This window comes from Rhinolophus hipposideros, assembly GCF_964194185.1.
Source record: "Rhinolophus hipposideros genome assembly, chromosome: 3".
NCBI lineage: Eukaryota > Metazoa > Chordata > Mammalia > Chiroptera > Rhinolophidae > Rhinolophus > Rhinolophus hipposideros.
In genome coordinates, this window is record NC_138049.1 from 28,559,830 (window position 1) to 28,579,769 (window position 19,940).

The 19,940-nt window shown below is 39.2% G+C and overlaps 1 protein-coding gene across 1 annotated transcript in view; it reads left to right on the plus strand.

The window, feature by feature from the left end:
• The first annotated feature begins 1,766 nt into the window (after nucleotides 1-1,766).
• The window catches only part of LOC308494162 (uncharacterized protein), a 59,703-nt gene continuing 41,529 nt past the window's right edge, over nucleotides 1,767-19,940 (plus strand). The window contains exons 1-10 of the mRNA XM_081041586.1: nucleotides 1,767-2,053; nucleotides 2,167-2,297; nucleotides 5,367-5,559; nucleotides 6,956-7,247; nucleotides 8,046-8,419; nucleotides 9,119-9,292; nucleotides 9,965-10,089; nucleotides 16,078-16,162; nucleotides 19,191-19,328; nucleotides 19,692-19,922. Coding sequence (XP_080897712.1) covers nucleotides 1,841-2,053; nucleotides 2,167-2,297; nucleotides 5,367-5,559; nucleotides 6,956-7,247; nucleotides 8,046-8,419; nucleotides 9,119-9,292; nucleotides 9,965-10,089; nucleotides 16,078-16,162; nucleotides 19,191-19,328; nucleotides 19,692-19,922 — 1,956 coding nt within the window. The 5' untranslated portion in view covers nucleotides 1,767-1,840. The remainder of the gene's footprint in view (nucleotides 2,054-2,166; nucleotides 2,298-5,366; nucleotides 5,560-6,955; nucleotides 7,248-8,045; nucleotides 8,420-9,118; nucleotides 9,293-9,964; nucleotides 10,090-16,077; nucleotides 16,163-19,190; nucleotides 19,329-19,691; nucleotides 19,923-19,940) is intronic.

Genomic DNA, 19,940 nt, shown 5'->3' on the forward strand with positions numbered 1-19,940 from the left:
CATGGGTCCTGCTCTGTCCCTCTGGAGACATGAGTCATCCCTTTGTCCAGAGTATCCACGTTGTATATGGCTGTTAGTCACTTAGTAGGCAGCTGGGTTATCAGATCAACTGGGGCAGGATTACATTGCTTGTGTTCAAGTAAGCCTTACTTTACTTAATAATGGCCCCAAGAGAAAGAGCAGTGATGCTGGTGGGATAGGCCAAAGAGCGGCCACAAAATGCTTGTTACGTTTCATCAGAAGGTCCATGGTAACCTCGTGTTACATCACACTGCCTACGCCATTCACCTCACTTTATCTCATCACGCAGGCATTGTATCATCTCATATCATCACAAGAAGAAGAAAGGTGCTACAGCGCCATAAGATATTTTGAGAGAGAGAGAGAGAGAGACCACATTCACATAACTTTCATTTCAGTACAGCAAGTATATTGTTATAATTGTTCTATTTTGTTATAAGTTGTTGTTAGTCTCTTAATGTGCCTAGCTATGAATTAAACTTTATCATAGGAATGTCTATATAGGAAAAAACCATAGTATATATAGGGTTCCTATTATCCACAGTTTCAGGCATTTACTGGAGGTCTTGGAATGTATCTCCCATGGATAAGAGGGGACTACTATAACAGAGAACCAATGACTCTTTTGGAGTCTAAGTCACATAACAGGCTGTCCAGAGAAAATTCATCTGGTGGTTATGTGTGGAATTAATAACTTTGGCTATGGTGGGAGGTGAGGAGATAAGTTAAAAAGCCGACATCTGGTATAGCATAATAAATTAGAATAGAAAGAAATGTTTAAAAGAAAGTTTTTATGATGAATCAGATGTGGGAGCAGAGGTAGAGGAAATGTCAGAAACTCAGGTTAAATAAATGACAACTATATATAATATCTTTAAAATGTTTAGCTTTTCAGAGGCACAAGGACACAACCTCCTGAAAATTAAATTTTGGGTGATGTACTAGTACAAGTATTTAGGGAAGAGGGCTTCACTCAGAAAAATGTGAAACGTTCTATAAAGGTGAAGAATTGTATGGCCCCAGAGCCTACCTAGCTCCTTGGTTTTCTGCTCATGAACTCTGTGGTGTCAACCAGGTTCCTGAGAGGCCCACAGACTCACCCTAGAGGGTACTTGCCCTCACTGTCCATGTTTTAATCTATCTACCTTTTACATTGTGTTCACATAAAATTCCAGACTATTAGGCAGCCTTTCCAAGAGAAACTGGCAACTGTGGCCTCTGCTGATATCGTCTTATCACACAAAAGTTCAGGGTCACTGGTCAGAAACAAGAAGCCCAGTCATTAACATGTATGTAATTGTTCTCCTGTGCAATTTTCTGAGCTCTGTTCAAACCGGGGCTTTCCTTCCACTCTAGTCAATGTTTGCCACAGTGATAGACGTGTATCTTCAACCAATTATTGTTATGGTGCCGGCCTTCTGCAATCGTCCCATATTGGCCCTACTAATGGAAATACTAAACTACCAGGAGAATATATTTTGTGAAAAGAAAAGAGATCAATAGCCAGTATGTTTCAGAGTGAGGGAGATTCATGAGCCAGTTGGCTCATTCATTCTTCCTTTAGAGTTGGGTGAACTTCTGAACAGTATCAACAAAAGCACAGCACACTCGAGGCCATCCACTTACGTAATTGTGGCTGTCAGTGTTCTTGCACAACATCCTTCCTTAATGCTGCAAAATGTATTCTGTGCCATTGTGTAATGTTCATGAGGAAATATAAATAGCTGGTAATGGGCAGGTTCTTTGCTGCAGAAGTTTTTCCAGTGATACAAGATAGAAGAATCTGAGTTTGATTATCAAAGAGTACTAAACTGTAGCTATGATTACATCGTATTTGCCAAAATACGGGGCAGTTTTGACCCTCTTTGTCCTAAGTGTGGGTGCCCTGGACACTTTCATTGCTGCGGTGTATGAGCATGCTGTTATATTACCGAATGGAACAGAAACACCTGTTCCAAAGGAAGAAGCTCTGCTCCTGATGAACAAGAACATAGATGTTTTGGAGAAAGCAGTTAAACTGGCAGCCAGGCAGGTATTGCCCTTTTTATCCTGGCTGGGATAGTGTATAGGGAATTCAAAACTTGGTAAGGGTGTGACTATTTGGAATTCATGAGAAATTTGTATGCCTTCACTTGTTTTGGACAGGGTGCACATATCATTGTGACCCCAGAGGATGGAATTTATGGCTGGGTCTTCACAAGGGAGACCATTTATCCCTATCTGGAAGATATCCCACATCCAGAAGTGAACTGGATTCCATGCAAAGACCCACAGAGGTAATGTCATTATCTTTTTATTTTTGAACAAAAAGTAGTGATATTGTAAAATAACAAATTCAGTGAGCTTGACTAATATTCTTGCTGACAAATAATTGATCTATGGCATTAGACTTAGATGCCTCTAATGCTTCATAATGTGTGCCATGTGGCACACGTCTCCTGTTTGGTAAATGACTAGAGATGAAGATGAGTGGTTGGATAATTATTGTAGTTTTCTTTAATGAGTAGTATGTGTATACACGGTTTTTATAATACATGTGCTTGACTGAGTTTCAACAATGAGGAAAATTGTAATACCTAGGACTTGTGTTCCCAAATTTAAGTTAGTTGTTTCAGCCATGAACACTTGCCTCCTTCATGGGAATGGTAGAATGGTGAATGGGTTGTGTTTCCAAGGAGCTTTGATATTACTGTCATTTGCAATGTAATCAATATGGTGAGTGGAAATTGCATAGCACTTGAAAGAGGAAGGGCTTTTTTTTCCAAGACCACACTCTACCACCTCTTAGCTGAGTGATACATGGCAGATAAGCTAAGCACTAGATGTCTATTTCTTTATCTGCAAAACAATGATAATAAAATTTTCTTTCCTCCTTCCCTTACAGAGTAGACAAGACTGTGAAGTGAAGAAATACATATAGAATCTGTACATTATTATGCCCTTTCCAACATTAACAGTCACTATTGCTTTTCTTTTTAACAGAAGGAACTGGATCTGAACTTCTTTGTGTTCTTGTCCTTTGAGAAATTTTAGTAATTATTTATAGCTAATTATTTAGTAATTATTAGGCATAACTTTAAAAAGCTTTTGTATAAAACATAAAGGTTTATGAAATAGATTATTTCAGGTTTATTTACTTTTTAAAATAGTTCCTATATAAATCTTTTAAATGGCAGAAATCAATGCATTAGAAGGTAAGATTTAATTTCCCAATTTTAAATGTACATGTATCTGCTCAGAACTGTATCTATTGTACAGAAAGAGGAGCTCAAACAATTTGGGCCACTTGAACTTGATTGGAATTGTCCAGTGCTACAATACGGGAACTCTACTGTGTGAGTCAAGTCTTGACCTGGGCTTTTCACCTTTGGAAAGATAATCTCTAAATGTCACATGGTTGCGTTTACAGGAATGACAAACCTGTGACTCAATGTCTACTTTAGTATGGGGCTTTTCCCAGAGCAGGAAGGACTCATGATTTGCAATTATTCAGGAGACTTATACTAAAATACATTCTATGCTCCTGAGCTGAGAAAACCGACTTTCCCAGGGGAAAGATGTCCTGATGCCTAATTAGCCTCTGACAAATTAAGTTGGGAAGGAAGATGACTAATGAAACTTTAACATGATTGAGTCTTTCAGACACTTATTCAAAAGACAAGTTTTCAGCTCTGTGTTGTAAAAAGGAGAAATTCAGCTTTTAATATAATGGTAATATTGATAAAGAAAACCACTGTTTCTTTCCTAGTGGTATTGCTCTCCCGTGCCCTGGGAGGCATAATAGAAGGACCTTGCCTTCATCCTTCCATGTTTAAATACGGTCATTTAGAATTCTGACATGTCCCATGCTTCCTTAGGCTTTGCTCATGAGGAACTAATAGGAAATATTAAAGTACCCTAATTATTTAGCCAAGAAAAGAAAAATTAAACAAATGACATGATAATTTTATTAAAGGTCTTCAGGAATATGAGTGTTGACAGTATCCCCTTTTTTTTCTGGAGGCAAAATAAAAGGCATGGTCTAAAACAATAGTTATAAATCAAAGATCAGCTCAACATCAATTGCAAAGGGGCTGAGAGATCACGGAGAAAGCCTGAATAATCTCTAAAGCAATAAAGTCATCCATTTCCTGGGTTGTCTTCTTATAGTGACAAAATCTACAATGGCCATTATTTATTTATTGAGCACCTATTTGGTCCCAGAAATTGTACCTGGCACATTATGCACATGATCTTATTCAATTTATGTAGCAGCCATAACTATTCCCATTTTAAATATGAGGGAGAAAAGAGGCTTTAAGTCTCACAATTGGTAATTAACCTGGCTAGAATTCAAACATATTGAGTCGTGATAATTGAATGTCCTCTGACTTCTTAGATGCATCTTATTATACTTGAAAATTTCAGTGACTAGTGAATCCATTTCTTGGACAGTGTGCTCTGGTTGCTGTCTTATTTTTTATCTTATTTTTTGCCGAAACCTCTCTATGCCTTCCTTTGGTCTTTGTACTGCCTTACAGTACTTCAGATGCACGACTCCTCTCCTTCAGATTACAGCCTTTCAAATACTTGAAGTCAGCTATCATTCCAGCTATTTTATCACCTCCACCCCTTCTTATTTCTAGGATAAATATCGCCAATGTGAATGGACTTGCCATTATTTAGAAAAGGAATTTCATAGTTTGTATTTATCTCAGAGGTTCTTGCAAGGGCCCTCTAAGGTAGAAAGAAAGCTCTTAGGTATGTTGCACGGACAAATGACAAAACTGAGCCAAAATAGTGAAGTGGTTGTTTTTTTCTTGTCTTTTATTTTCTTTCTTTCCTTCCTTCTTCTTTCCTTCCTTCTTCCTTCCTTCCTTCCTTCCTCTCCATCTCCTCCTCTTCCTTCGCCTAATCTTCCTCTTCCTCCTCCTCCTTCTTTATTTCCAGGAAATAATGCTGCATCTATTCTTATACAAGATGATCTACACAGTGCCTCCGATTTACTACCTCCTAGTAAGACGATGGCTTGGATTATAGAAAAGGTCCTCCCCATTAGAAGACTCTGTCAAATTTCAAGCCCTCCATTTGCCTTCCCGGGTACTTTGTAATAGAAAGTGTTGCTTCTCTTCTCTCTCCTCTTCCTCTGCCATGTTTTCTGTTCTTCAGTCTTGCACTGCAATCTGGAGTCTTTCCCATTAAAATAGGTTACCTTCTATCAAGATGAAAATTATATTGCATGGGAGTTTTAAAATCTTTTCTGTTGGTTCTTAACCTAGAGCTGTTCTATTATGAGAAATAGGAAAATAAAGTATCACTTTGGAACTTCGGAAATCATTAAAATATAGTAAGTTTATTTGAATTAGGTTTGGCTACACCCCAGTACAAGAGAGGCTCAGCTGCCTGGCCAAGGACAACTCTATCTACATCGTGGCAAATATTGGGGACAAGAAGCCATGCAATGCCAGTGACACTAATTGTCCCCCTGACGGTCGTTACCAGTACAACACTAATGTGGTGTTTGATTCTGAGGGTAAGCTTGTGGCACGCTACCATAAGGTGAGAATTCCTTGTGTCTTAGTTAAACTTGATTTACCTCTTCTTCTGCTTGTGATACGTATATATCCTTCTCTGTTGAATGTTGATGACAGAACTGTTATGAACATGTTTTTAAATAATTACATTTTAGGTGAAACAAGGATTTAATTTATTTTGGTTTTGTATAGGGGTTCTGAGTTTGAACTAATCATAAAACGCAATATGGCAGAATATTCAAACAGATGTGATAATAAAACCTCACGAGGATTTTCGTATTCTCTGAGAAAGGAGAAATGCTCTGTTTCATCCATGATTTAATACCTGAGTTAGTTTAGTTTTGTTAACATTTTGTACTAAGCTTTGGTCATTCATTCCATTACGACTTGTTTGATTGCAGTTGTAGAAAACCCCAACTGAAATTGGCCTAAAAAATGTCTTTGCTTATGTACCTGAAAAATATATAAGTGATAGAAACAGTAGATCCAGTTTCAGATGCAGTCTGTCCCCCAGAGGCTCGAAAGTTGTCACCCATCCCTCCAGCTCTCTTAGCCCTTTGTTAGCTTCTTCTCAGGCTATCTGTCCTTTTAGAAGCCACGTGGCTACTCAACATGAGGCTCACATCCTTATCGCAACAAAATCCCGAAGGAAAGTGCATTTCTCTCTCCTAGAAACCTTGCATAAACCTCACCATCCCTTGACTCCAATAAGGCCCTGTGCATTCCTTGAGCTGATCACTGCAGGATGAAGGGTGGGCTGTCACTTGAGGGAGAGTTGAGGAATACGGGATCCTTCGTGAGGGGGAGAAGGGTGTTATGAGCACACATACACAATCGGGCTAAATAATAACCTGAGAAAAATATAAGCTATACTCTTTAGCCCAGGGTAAATGGAGTTTTGGAGCAATCATCAGGCTGAAAAGAAAAAAAAATTACTAATGGCTTACTCATTAACAAGGTTTAGCTATTACATCGTCTAAATTAATTTTAAATCTACTCCCCTTCAGGTATATAAACCTAGCAGTATCACAGGGAGGCATGACAACATTTATTTTATTAACGTGTTAGATTTCACACGAGCAGTGCTGTTGGTAATTTAAGGAATGCAGTGGAAAACAATCTGAAATTTGGCAGATTCAAAAGTCAACCTCTGATTTTAAGACAAAAATATTCCGCTTTTAAATATCATTTGTAGATATAATTTCATTGGTTGATTCATGAGTTGTGGAAAATTGTTTTCTAATTAATGTCACAGTGAAAAAACTCGCAGACTGTGGTATACTGAGTATGATTTACATATATTTGTGTACAACAGTTTTAAATATGTACATCAGCATGCGCAGGAGAAAGACTTTATGGGTACTGATCACATCTATTTGGCAGTTTTCTTTCTAATCTTCTCCTTTGCTTGTCGTTAACAGTACAATCTTTTTGCACCTGAAATTCAGTTTGATTTCCCCAAGGATTCAGAACATGTGACTTTTGACACTCCCTTTGGGAAGTTTGGCATTTTCACTTGCTTTGACATTTTTTCTCATGACCCGGCTGTGGTGGTGGTGGATGAGCTTCAAGTTGACAGTGTTCTCTACCCCACGGCGTGGTACAACACGCTGCCCCTCCTCTCAGCTGTTCCCTTCCATTCGGCATGGGCCAGAGCCATGAGAGTCAACCTGCTTGCTGCAAATACCCACAACACCAGCATGCATATGACAGGTAACTCACAACTGTCATGCACCAGGTGGCAGTGACAGTCTTCACTGATTTTCAAGCCACACTTTAATGACTGTTTTAGTAACTGCAATGTCACAAAATTAATCACAGCATGGGATGCTATACCAACATTTCTGAAATGGAACATTATCCCTGTGAGTAAAGAAGGATGCAAACATTATTATCTCAATTTCACATGAGGGGAAATTGGGGTTAGAGACAGGTCAAGTCACATGAAAACCCAACGCCAGATCTAAAGAACTTTGCAGCCAACGTCCATTAGTAATACTGAACTACATCTTGTCGAGGTGACAAAAGCGCTTTAGACTTAATTGGGTTTTTACACGTTGTCCTTTATAGTATCCATGCTCAAGATAATGCAGGCTCCCCTCTTAACGGCTCCATTACCCATTTGTCCGGATGAAGAATCTCAAACACAAATAAATTAGATAGGTCAGTGGAGAGCTAAAATGAATCTGCACATTTGGGGAATTTTCTAGTTTGTTGTTAAGTTGGCTAAAAAAAAAAAAGAAAAGAAAAAAAAAGCATGGCTTACGTAAAAAAACAAATAAGTGAAAGAAGCCATCCAAGTCAAATGATAATTTCAGTACAAGTACTCTCGTACGGAGGATGCAGAGTCAAATTGGAACTTCTGCCAATGTAACAGCTATCTCCTTACCTATCTTGAAAATCCTTACACTTACATAACTTTATATTACATTTCTGATTGGACTGATTCTATTCGTTTGTCACTATGCAAAAATTAAACCCAATGTTTGTATTTCTTTTTGTTGCCCGTAGGGAGTGGAATCTACACACCTGAAGCAGTCAAGGTGTATCACTATGACATGGAAACAGAGAGTGGCCAGCTGATGCTCTCAGAGCTGAAGTCCCGGCCTCGGCGTGAGCTTACCCACCCTGCAGCTATTGACTGGAGTGCTTACGCCAGAAGTGTCAAGGCATTCTCATCTGAGCAGTCTGATTTTCCGGGGATGATTTATTTTGATGAGTTCACCTTCACCGAGCTTCAGACAAGCACAGGAAATTATACAGTTTGCCAGAAAGACCTGTGTTGTCACTTAACTTACAAGATGTCTGAGAAGCGATCAGATGAGGTGTATGCACTCGGTGCTTTTGATGGACTGCACACAGCAGAAGGCCAGTATTACTTACAGGTAGAAATGTTTAAATATGTTAAGACGGCTTCTTTGTTAGTTTTTCTTCTAGGTCTTCATTGCATTTCTTTAAAATTTGTGCTGGATTCAGTTAATTGGAATATTGTTACAATTATCACAGAATTTCCACGCCTCCTCCCCAAACACCTTATTTGTTCCGTCTTAGCAGGAGCAGAACTAGTTCTCTTGGCCGCAAGGTGAAAACATAAAGCTGATTGATTGGTTCTTAGAAGACCAGGTTCAAGTTTAAAAAGCTTCAACTTCCACGCATTGGTTTTGTTTTTTTCCTCACGTTACTTTAGAACAGTGTTTCTCAAACTCTCTTCAACTAGAGTCCAGAGCAAGAAGTCTGGGTCACATCATGGCCCAGCGCAGTCAAGATGTGTGACTGAGTTAAAAGAGATATTTACTTAAAAGAAACATTTATGAAATGATTCAAATTAGAATTAGCAAAGTTATAATTATGTGCAATGCAGTCGGATTTTTAAATTTCTAGTGAATTCCATTTTGGTTCATTGGAAAAAAAAAAAGCTAATTCTGACCCACAAAATTGGTTTTAGGATTTACTAACAGATGATTACCTGCCATTTGAAACCCTTTGTAACCTAACACACATTCCTCTATTTCTTGAAATTTTGTTGTTTGCTGAGAAAATATTTCCAAGATTTCTGACCGCTTCTCTTTTCGTATTCTACCTAGATATGCACATTACTGAAGTGTCAAACCACTGACTTGAGAACTTGTGGGGAGCCCGTGGGGTCAGCTTTTACCAGCTTTGAAGAATTCTCCCTCAGTGGCACATTTGGAACAAGTTATGTTTTCCCACAGCTCATTCTAAGTGGGAGTCAGCTTGCCCCTGAAAGACATTATGAGGTAGGAGGTTTTTCAGGGTGATCTATTTTTTTTTTCAACCGTTGGGGTAGACTGGTATAATGAAAATCTGTGGAAATAATTAGGCAGGATTGCAATATTGTGGTTCACATTATAAAGCGTTATAAACAACACTTTAAAGACGTGTGGCAACTATCATACGGAAGACAATTGGTGGTTCTAGATTGCCTATAAGCTCTGACGGCGAATTTGGGATTCATCTTTCTACATAAATGTCATTGTGAGATCCAAGGCAACAATGAGATTATGGGGAAATTAAAATAAAAATATTGATTGTGGATGACAACTGGCAACTAATGTTCTCTTTATGTGCATGGGGTAAAGGTCCAACTTACATTAAATAATGCTTCTACAACTTATTTCATGAGTGTGTTATTTTGAGAAGTTGTAATAATGATAGTAATTTATACTTTCTATTAGTGTTTCCTAAGTTAAAAGAACTCTTTGTTATACATTCTCTTATTTAATCTCTTGTACAATATATTTATATGCTGTATTTTTACCCAAAGTTCCTCTGTTGTTAGACCTTTAGATCGAAATGATGGGTCATTTGACACTAAATCATCTGACCTTTTGACTAGAGATGTTGACAGAGAGGGTATCTGGGCTGGAAACCAAATTCTGCACTGTTAATCCTTTGCTTTCTTTGATCAGGTTTCAAAAGATGGACGTCTGAAGAGCAGGAGCGGAGCCCCTCTGCCTGTATTAGTGATGGCCCTGTATGGAAGAGTATTCGAGAAGGACCCTCTGCGCTTAGGGCAGGGACCAGGGAAATTGCAGTGATCCCCTTTTACTGGCACCCTTTCAGGGTTAGCCTAGCAAAGAGAGGGAGGAAAAAAAAAGAGCCCTTGCTGCCATTTATAAGAGATGTCAAAAATTGGCTGAAACAAAACACAAAAGAAGATTTAAAAAGCCATAGATGTGTGTACAAATTCTACGTATTAGGTCTAGTACAACTCACTTATGGGAGCTGCATTCATCTTCCATGTAGGTGCATTTAAGTATGTGTAAGTATGTATAGTACAGTCAATCATATTTAAATGGAAAAAGGGCCGAGAAAAATCCTTTTGTGTTAACTGTTTTGATGTATGCAAATGTTGTTGCCATCATTTTAAATACATAGGGCAAATGTTGAATATGCGGAGGGTATTTGATCCCAGTCATTTAAGATACAGGAAATTAAAAAAAAAACACAAGGGCATCTTTTAAGTAATTATGAACAACTTTTTAATTAACTAAAATTGTTCCCACTATTTCTTTATTCTACTCTTATGGTCTATTTGTATGGAAATTTGATACTTAGAATGAAAATAAAAAAGAAATACATTATTTCCTTCAGACCATATCCTGTTTCCTTCTGAAATTATTCTATCCTAAAATCTACCCAATTTTGTATTCAGAGATTTATTGCAGGCTGTGCTAGACTAGGAGCTTCCTTAGGGCCACCCTGTCACCTTCCTCTCAGTTACCCTTGGTCCCTAAGCCCTGGCTCCCTGAGTCCTTTTTCTGGTTGGTCACTGATTAATTCTTGGAAGAGACACTCATGAAAGCAGGGGGCCTGTCTGGGATATGTGGGAACAATTGAGGATAACTCTGAAAGTGGGGATACCCTTTTTCCCCACAAAATGTATGACAATTGCTTTTCTAGATTTTCCCCAGGTGTTTATTTCCACCTAATTTAATTCAATCCAGTTCCAGAAGCTGGAGACATTCTAGACAGCAGAAAATGTCCTTCGTGTCTGTTTCCATCGTTCCTGGATTCTTTCTCCTGGGACGGACACTAGAATCCTTGGATGGTACTCTTGTCCCTGACTCCCTCCTGATGCCCTCCTGTTGAGTCGTTCTAGGCTTCTTTCCTCTCTCTCCCAGACAGTTGTCTGGAGTCTGCATTAGTACCTGGTGACCCCACATTCTTCACCACCCTTCACCCCATGCATCTTATGTAAGCCGACCTCTGCCCCCTCTGTCTAGTACAGGGAACTGCAGAATCACTGAATTCAATGGGAATTCTCAGTGCTTACAGTAACTCAACACAACTGCCCATCGGAAAGTTGTTTTGCCCCTTATTTTTTAATGCCCCACTGTGGGGACAGTTCCAGAGAGCAGTTTCCAGGCTTTCAGCCTCACGTGGAAGGGTTTTGGCTCGGGTAGTAGATGGCCGTCAGCTGTGGCTGATTGACCATCAGCTGTAACCAGTTAGCCAATTAGCCACTGATATAACTGCCGAGGCTGTGCTGGTCAGTCCAGTCGAGTCGGTTGGTTGCCAGGCAGAAAAGCAGACAGCAGGTTGCAGGTCATGTGACTCCAGCCTCCGGTGAGACTATCGTGGTATGACTCCCCTACCTATGGCTCCGTGGGTGTTCCTTTTTGGCCTCCCCATGTCCTGTGTTCTTATGCAGGGAGCGGGACTAGAGACCCTGCAGGCCGCCCTGCATGACAAATGGCGCAGCGAGCAGGGTCTCCTGCACGACACCCACGTTTTTTGTTTCTTTGATCTTTTTTGTCTTTTACCCCTCTCCCCTGACCTTTATCTTACTTACCATAAGTTATGTTAAAAACAAAAAAATTCCATCCAGTAAACTTGAAGGTCCTATTGAATCCTGTAGCACCACTTCCAGCAATAGAAGGACACTGAGGAATTGTGCAAAATGGAAGGTATTTATAGGCAGAAACTGGGCTGGATAAATTGGGTGGGACAAAGAGTTTATTAGCAAAACAGAAGAAAAGATTGTTTCAGTTCTGGACATCTTTTGGGAGGAAGGGGCTGGCAGGGGGTTTATACAGATTACCTCACTAATGCTAATCAGGAAATTTCAGATCTATTGTTTAAAGGTCACAGTCTCAGGAGAGGTTAAATACTGCCATTAAGTTTTTAGAATACTTCTAAATGAAGACTTCAGCCAGACTCAGTCCTCACAGCTATATCTTCCTCATCTAAATTCTTTCTTTGGAGAGTGAAGCCATTCTTCTAGCTTCAACTAGTATTTCTGAGGCAGCAGAATATATTTTACTGGTGAGAAAAACAATTTTTTTCATGAGAACCAGTTCAGGCTGCATAATAATGATTAGGGGCTATATTAAAAGCAAAACAAAACAAAACAAAAAGTAGTTTCATGAAGTCCTATTGCAAAACTCTATAGTCTTATGTCAGGAATGAGGAAACTTTCTTCTTTCCCTCTTAGTTCTTCTAGCTGGTCAAGTAATTTAAATGACATACAGCAGATTAACAGGAGAAAATCAAGTTTTAACACATAGGTATACTTCATTCAGAACTAAGGAGGGGCAAAGAAGGCAATTAATTTATAGGGAGATGAAAAGAGTTATTGTTTAGTAAACAAATGCATGTTGAGCCATCTTGAAACAATGGGACACAGAGAGGACTTTGATCAAAGGGATCTTTCTAGGTTCCTCCTTGTTTATCACACCCAGTTCATATTAAAATATAGTTATCTATGATGATAGCTCCCTTTCTGGAGCAAGTCCTTTGTCAAAATAAGGGGCAAGGTCAAATGTTCTTCCTGAGCCTTCTGGGCTTTGATTGTTTTCTATTTGAAATAATCTGCATGCCAGAGTGGCACATCTTTGGGTGATTCGTTCTGAACCCCAACACAATATAAACAACTTTATCAAGTAGATTAATGTCAATAAACTTTGACAGTGTTCTAGCCATTATAAATCAATATTGTGGACCCTGAGGAGATTCACTTGACGTGAACTCCAAGAGGAATTTATCTGCTGAGATGGACTCCCCATGGTCAACCGAGGGCCCGATTTTATAAATGATAAGAGCCTAGCGGCCTTTGTTTTTTTTTGACAAGGGCTTCTCATGTCCTGTGTATACTCAGAACCTCAGACTGAACTCGGCTTCCGGTGCTATTCCCCACTTGTTTACACTGTCTGAGTCAACCACTGCTGGGAAACCCTTGTTTTGTCTTTCTACCAATGGTCGGAGACCTGTCCCATCCAGTCAGAACTGCACAATTTGGTTACCTCATTTACATAAAACAGACTTCATTGAGAATGTGGGCAGAAACTTTTACTAGGAGAACTCTCCTTTTTCTCAGTGGAACACAATTTAGTTTGCTACCTAAATCTGTCCCAGGCTGCAGCTCCAATTGCTCAAATAAATGCTTTTTATTCTTTATTGCAGTCTAAAATTAAGTTTGGTTTACAATATCTAGGCATATGTATTTTAAAACAACAAGGAGGCATATTCCTAACTGTTACCATAGTAATGGCTTGGTCCTTTTGCCAATGCAGTAAAGAATTACAGATCAGCACACATGAAGGTATAGAGTAAGAAAAGTTTATTAGGATACATTCCAAGGGAAGAACGGGCCAAAGGAAGGGAGACAACGGCCCAGAAGGGTTTGGGTCTTGAGCTTATGTTGTTGGCTCTGGCCCAGCCCTGTGTGTGACTTGAGTCATTTAATTGACACGTGTAGGTTATATATCCCATTCCTTTCTGCACATGCCCTTACCCACAATACACACAGAAGAACCAAGGGGGGGGGCACAGTGGTTGGAACCACAATGCTAATTTATTGTAACTATATTATAATGGGGTTAAGGTTAAATCAAAGGTAAACTTTAACATTTTGTGCGGGCGTCAAAAACCAGATAATTTTAGATGGATTTTACTTCCCTCTTTTCAAGGATGTTCTGACCACAAAATTAGTCCCTGGGGAGTGGACCTGGGTGGTGCAAAGCACCAGTTACATTATCGCCCACCCCTCCTATTGTTCATGCTTACCTTCTGCCTAACATAACCTTTTAACATACACACCGTAACTCTGACTCTGACCCCACTTCTTATCTCCAACTATAATTCTGACGCCCAACTCTGATGTATGTGGGCGGTTTTCCTACACCACCAAGCAATTCTCCAATACCAGCTGATGTCATACAATTTAACTCAATTCTGATATTATATATCTATAGGCAGCATCAGCACTCACAGATTAAAGGCTCAGTCCTACAAGACTGCCCCTCACCCCCCCCCCATTCAGATGCCAATAACAAGAAAGGTTGTCACCCGTGCTTCCGACTGATTACAGATCAGAGCTTCTAACAACCCCCTACTTGGGTTCAATTAGTTGGCTAGGTCAGCTCACAGAACTCAGAAACATTTTATTCACTTGATCACCAATTTATTATAAGAGGATATAATTCAGGAATAACCAGATGGAAGAGGTATGGGGAAGGAGCACTGAGCTTCCACACCGTCTCTGAGCATTCCACCCTCCCAGCATTTCTATGTGTTTACCAACCTAGAAGCTCTCTGAACCCCGTCATTACATAGACATGATTGATTAAATTGTTGGCCAGTGGTGATTGAATGCAATCTTCAGCCGCTCTCCTCAACCCTGAGGCTGAGGTTGGGACTGAAAGTTCTAATCACAAGGTTGGCCCACAGGCAACCAGCCCCAGGTCTTAGTTGCTTTCCAAAAGTTACCTCATAACATAACAAAAGACACCCTTATTGCGCTTATCACTAAGGAAATTCTAAGGGTTTCAGGAGCCCTGTGGGGACAAAAATCAAATACATATTTCTTATTATAAATCACATCACACATACACACACATGCATGTACACATATATATACACACGTATGCCGATGGCTCTGCAGAGTTCACTAGATGTCCTCAAATGCTCATCTCATCTCATCCTCAAAATCACCCTGTGAGATCAGCAGCTGCATTGACCTCACTGGATCACCTGGATTAGCTGGATCAATTAGGAGATAACTGTTAAGGGATGTTAATTATCCAAGGTCCTACAGTTACCTGTTGCCCTGAAAGTAAGACCTAGCTGGACAATCAGCTCTAATGTGCCTTTTGGAGCAAAAATTAATATAAGACCCCGTCTTATTTTACTATAATATAAGACCGGGTCTTATATGATATTATATGTAGATATAATATCATATAAGACCCGGTCTTATATTATAGTAAAATAAGACGGGGTCTTATATTAATTTTTATCTACATATAATATCATATAATATATTATAAAGATATATGATATCTTTATCTTTATAATATGATATCTTTATCTTTATAATATGATATTATAAAAATATCATATAATATGATATTATATGATATGATATAATATAATATCATATTATATGATATTATATATACATATATACAAACATATAATGTATATGTATATATACATTATTATATACATATTTATGATATATATGTATATATAATATCATATAATTATATATATTATATAAGACCCGGTCTTATAGTAAAATAAGACTGGGTCTAATATAATATAATATAATACCAGGTCTTATATTAATTTTTGCTCCAAAAGATGCATTACAGCTGATTATCTGGCTAGGTCTTATTTTTGGGAAAACAGGGTAGCTAATGGCAGTATTGGAGCAAGAATCAGTCCATGTCCTTAAAAGCCACATTTATTAGGTCTTTTGTGTACACTGTGCTGGGGACATAAAGAGCAAGAGGCAGTGCCCACCGTATTTGGTCCTTGTTCTCCCCTCCTTTCCTCCTGTTTCTGGTTCTCTACACTTGTTCTGGGCAAGACTTACAGTTGAGTTCTCTTTGGGGCCTGATGCCTGGGTTGGTGTCATCACCACTTTGTCAGCCAAATTCAAGCTACGGTGGGTCTCGTACATACTCTAGGAAGTGAGATGTCACATTTTTCCTCTCAAGAGACAATTCTTTCCTTCTATGCAGGTTTGACTGGAGAACTCTGGAGGTATTAATCAAGAATTATCTCCACATAACAGGTTTGTTGGAGACAATTGTCCCAGGTTCTCCACTCTGTATGAGCAGCAAGGCTGCATTTGTCACACTGTAGATTCCATGTCAAAGGTGATGCAGTGGCATTAGTGATCAGGTGACCCAGTTTAGGTGTTGTAGGAGATACTGCTGGTGCCTCACCAGTTCCACTTGTGGACAATAAAAGAAGTTCTATGGAAAGTAACATCACAGGGTTGCTGGCAGCCAGAGGAATACCCAGAGTGGGAGTCAAGCCCTGGGGCGAGAAGTTTCTTGGCTTCAGGTAGGAAAAAATTGAAACGCTGTTACGAGTTCAAAGTGAAAGTAAATGTACTTAGCAGAGAGCAAGTAGGACAAGGAAGGCCACCCCACAGACAGAGTGGCAGTCTGTAATCTCTAGTGGAAGAGAGACCCCCTCTGCCCATCGGTAGGTTTATGTGTTTTCTTGTTTCTATGAAAAATTGCTTGGTATGGATAAAGGAGGAAAGAACAATGGTACATTTATCTCTAACTTCTGTAACATGCAAAAAGAATAGAGACAAGTTTATCTTTAACTTTTGTAAAACACAACCTATGGCTTATTTGTGGTAGCTTTAACTACTGGAATGGCCATAATGGAATATCTTTGTTCAATAGCCTTCGGATGGTTTGTTTTGTGTGATTGATTAACGTCTGCCTGAGTTCTGTGTTTTGCAGCACGTAGGCAGCAGGCTTGGAATCCAACCTCCTACTTGCGTCTTTTGTGAAAGGAGTCCTCATGCTCCTTCCCTATATTAAGGTGATCTGATCATAAACACCTAACTGGGCAGGTCATGGTGTGTAGTCATAGTACAGATAATATAACTTCTTTAGTAAAAAGTTTATCTTTACCTTAAGCAAGCCCTGCTCATTGTTTCTGTGAATCTAGGGTAACATACCTTTGAAATGCCTTTTCAGACTCCTCAAGTGAAACCACCCTCAAGGGAGCATATAATCTTGTTAACTATTGTAATCCAATCCCTGCTTTGTTTTCTCCCACTTTCTTATAATTTTCCTTACATCCCCTTCTTAATTTCAAATGCATAAAAGAAACTGCAAAACTGTCAGTTTCCTGGGCATTTGTGATCTTGCTTCCCAGCAATTGTCATCAGTTTTGACTCAAATAAACTCTTATAAAAATTTTCCATAGGTTTTGACATTTTTATATAGATTCCAGTACTGGCTCCAACAGTAGACTTCTGCTTACAGGTAAGCCTGTCTCTCCCATTTTGGGGCAATGGTTTGTCCTATGACCTCAGTTCTCTGATACAGCTAACAAAAGTTAATGATTTTCAGTTGTTCTGCTTTCCCATTGTTGTGAAGATGGGAGAGACGACTTTCAAGCTTTTTCTATGTTAGATTGGAAACACAGTGGAGCTTCTTATTTATTTCAGAGCTTCCTTTTATGAATTGTTATGTAACGATTACATCTCATTGTGAAGTATGTGTATCCCCACCCAAGGAAAACCAAAAGGAGGTCAACAAGTAGAGGGAGCTAGTGTTTGCTGTAGATTCAGGAGGACTGCGTAATCACAGCCTATTGGTTACTTTGGTAGCCACATAATAAATTTATTACAGTATTAAAATTAAAAAAAAAAAGAATCAGACATACTCATTTGCAAATTGAACATAAAAACACCATCCGAAATAAAATCTAATTATTAAATGGATAATCATAAACACTAGTTCTGTAAATATAAAACATGTTATACTTATTTGCAACTGAAACAGAATTGTTCTACTTATTATAAACTCTTTTTCCATTATTTTTCTCTCTTCAATTTCCCTGTTTCTCTCTTTAGTTCTCATTCTTGTTCTCCCTGTCATTGTTTACACTCTCTTATTAATCCTATGGTCTACAGCCTCCTAAATGGTCCCCGATAATCCCTGCCTCATTCATGCCCTTGTGTAATCCCCTCCCATCCAGTGTAGGCTTGACCTACTGATTTGCTTTTAATGAACAGACTACAACAGAACTGATGAGGTATCACTTCCCACATTAGATTACTAAGAGACTAGCTTCTGTCTTGGATGGGTTCTCCTGCTCTCTGGCTCTGAGGGAAGCCAGATACCCTAATATGAGCTGCCTGCCTTTTAGCATGGCCTGAAGCAAGGATCTCATCTTTGGGCAAAAGCCAATGAGGATCTAAGGCCTGCCATCAATCATGTGAGTGAGCCTGGAGCTGAGAAGTGAATTCTCCCCAGCCAAGCTTTGAGATAACTGCAGCCTGAGTCAGCAACTCAATTGCAGCCTTGGGAAAGAGACACTGGACTGTAAAAGAGACACCCAGCTAAGCTGCCCTGGGATTCCTGACCCACAGAAACTGTGACACCATACATGCTTGCTGGTCAAATCCACTAAATTTTAGGATAATTTTTATATAGCAATAGATAATAAATGACCCTTTTGTATTCGTCTTTGTCCTGGCTTCCCCATTTTGAGGAAACTAAAGTGAATAAAGTATAGTGTTTAAATATTCATATGACGATAATAATAATTTCAAAATTTTAAACCTATTTATTCTTCAAATTATTTACATATACTGCTATGTGCTGAAGTCCTAAAAGGTATGAATTCTAAAAATTTATATTTAAGTTGTGATCATCTGTACCTTAGAATGTGACCTTATTTGGAAATAGGATAGTTCTGTGAGGGTGAAATCCAGTAAACCAATAACGTAATCAGATTTAGCTACTTTGCAGTTTGACTCACCGCATATCCCTGCTAACTAGCCACCTGGTATTAAACCTAGCTAGTCTGCAGTCAGATCTGCCCTGATAGTCAGCTATTTCCTCTTTGCTTCTCCCCTCACTGATTAACTGAAGAACTCTGTTTTGTTCCCTTCCTCAAGGCCACCCATATCTCGTTAATTAACAACATCCTAACCTGAAAAGAGCAATTTCTTAATTCTCAGGCGCCCAGACTCAGGAATACTCATAAGGCCCCAGGCTACACTTGCCAAGTTCAAGTCTAGAGTCTGGAGATAACATTGTCTTTAAACAGGCCAGACCCCAGGAAGGATGTCAGTCCTTGAACCTGTATGACCGACTCCCCCTTTCCTTTGTTCTTCTTGTGTACTTATAAAACTTCTGCCCGTTCTAGAAAAGGGAGGTGGCTTTGGACTGGAGTCCGCCATCCTCCCTGAATGCCGGCATTCTGAATGAACCTGCTTTTCTTTCCACCAACCACGTCTCTCGATTTTTAACTTTTGCAAGCGGCAGGCAGCCAGACCTCAGCACAGTAGGTTATCAGTTTCAGATGAAATTAATTAAAATGAGGTCATTCTGGAGTACGCTTGGCACTAAATCTGTTGACTGGTGTTTTCTGTTAATAAAAAGAAGAAATTTGGATTCAGACACATACCCAGGGAGAAAATAGCCATCTACATGGAGAATGGCTTGAATAATCCTCTCAGCCCTCAGGAGTGCAATAAGGAAGGGTCATTTGTCATATAAAATTTTGTTTTCTATGTTTATGATGTAAAACTACAATGTTTTCTTAAAGTTACATGTTTTGATTTGTCTTTAAAGTACTAAGTTCTGGCACCCACGTGACTTATTCTGGTTTCTCTCTATAAATATCAGGACTTGCTCTGTTTTTCAGCAATCGTTGGACTTCAGCATGACTATGTCTCAACTGCTGACTTACGTGGCAATTTCAGTGTTTTGTGTCTTAACGGCCAGCTCCCTGGACACCTTTACTGCGGCTGTTTATGAGCATGCAGTCATATTGCCAAATGCCACCTTAACAGCAGTGTCCCATCAAGAGGCATTGGCATTAATGAACCAAAATCTGGATCTTTTGGAGGGAGCGATCATATCAGCAGCAAAACAGGTACCACCTCTTGAATGT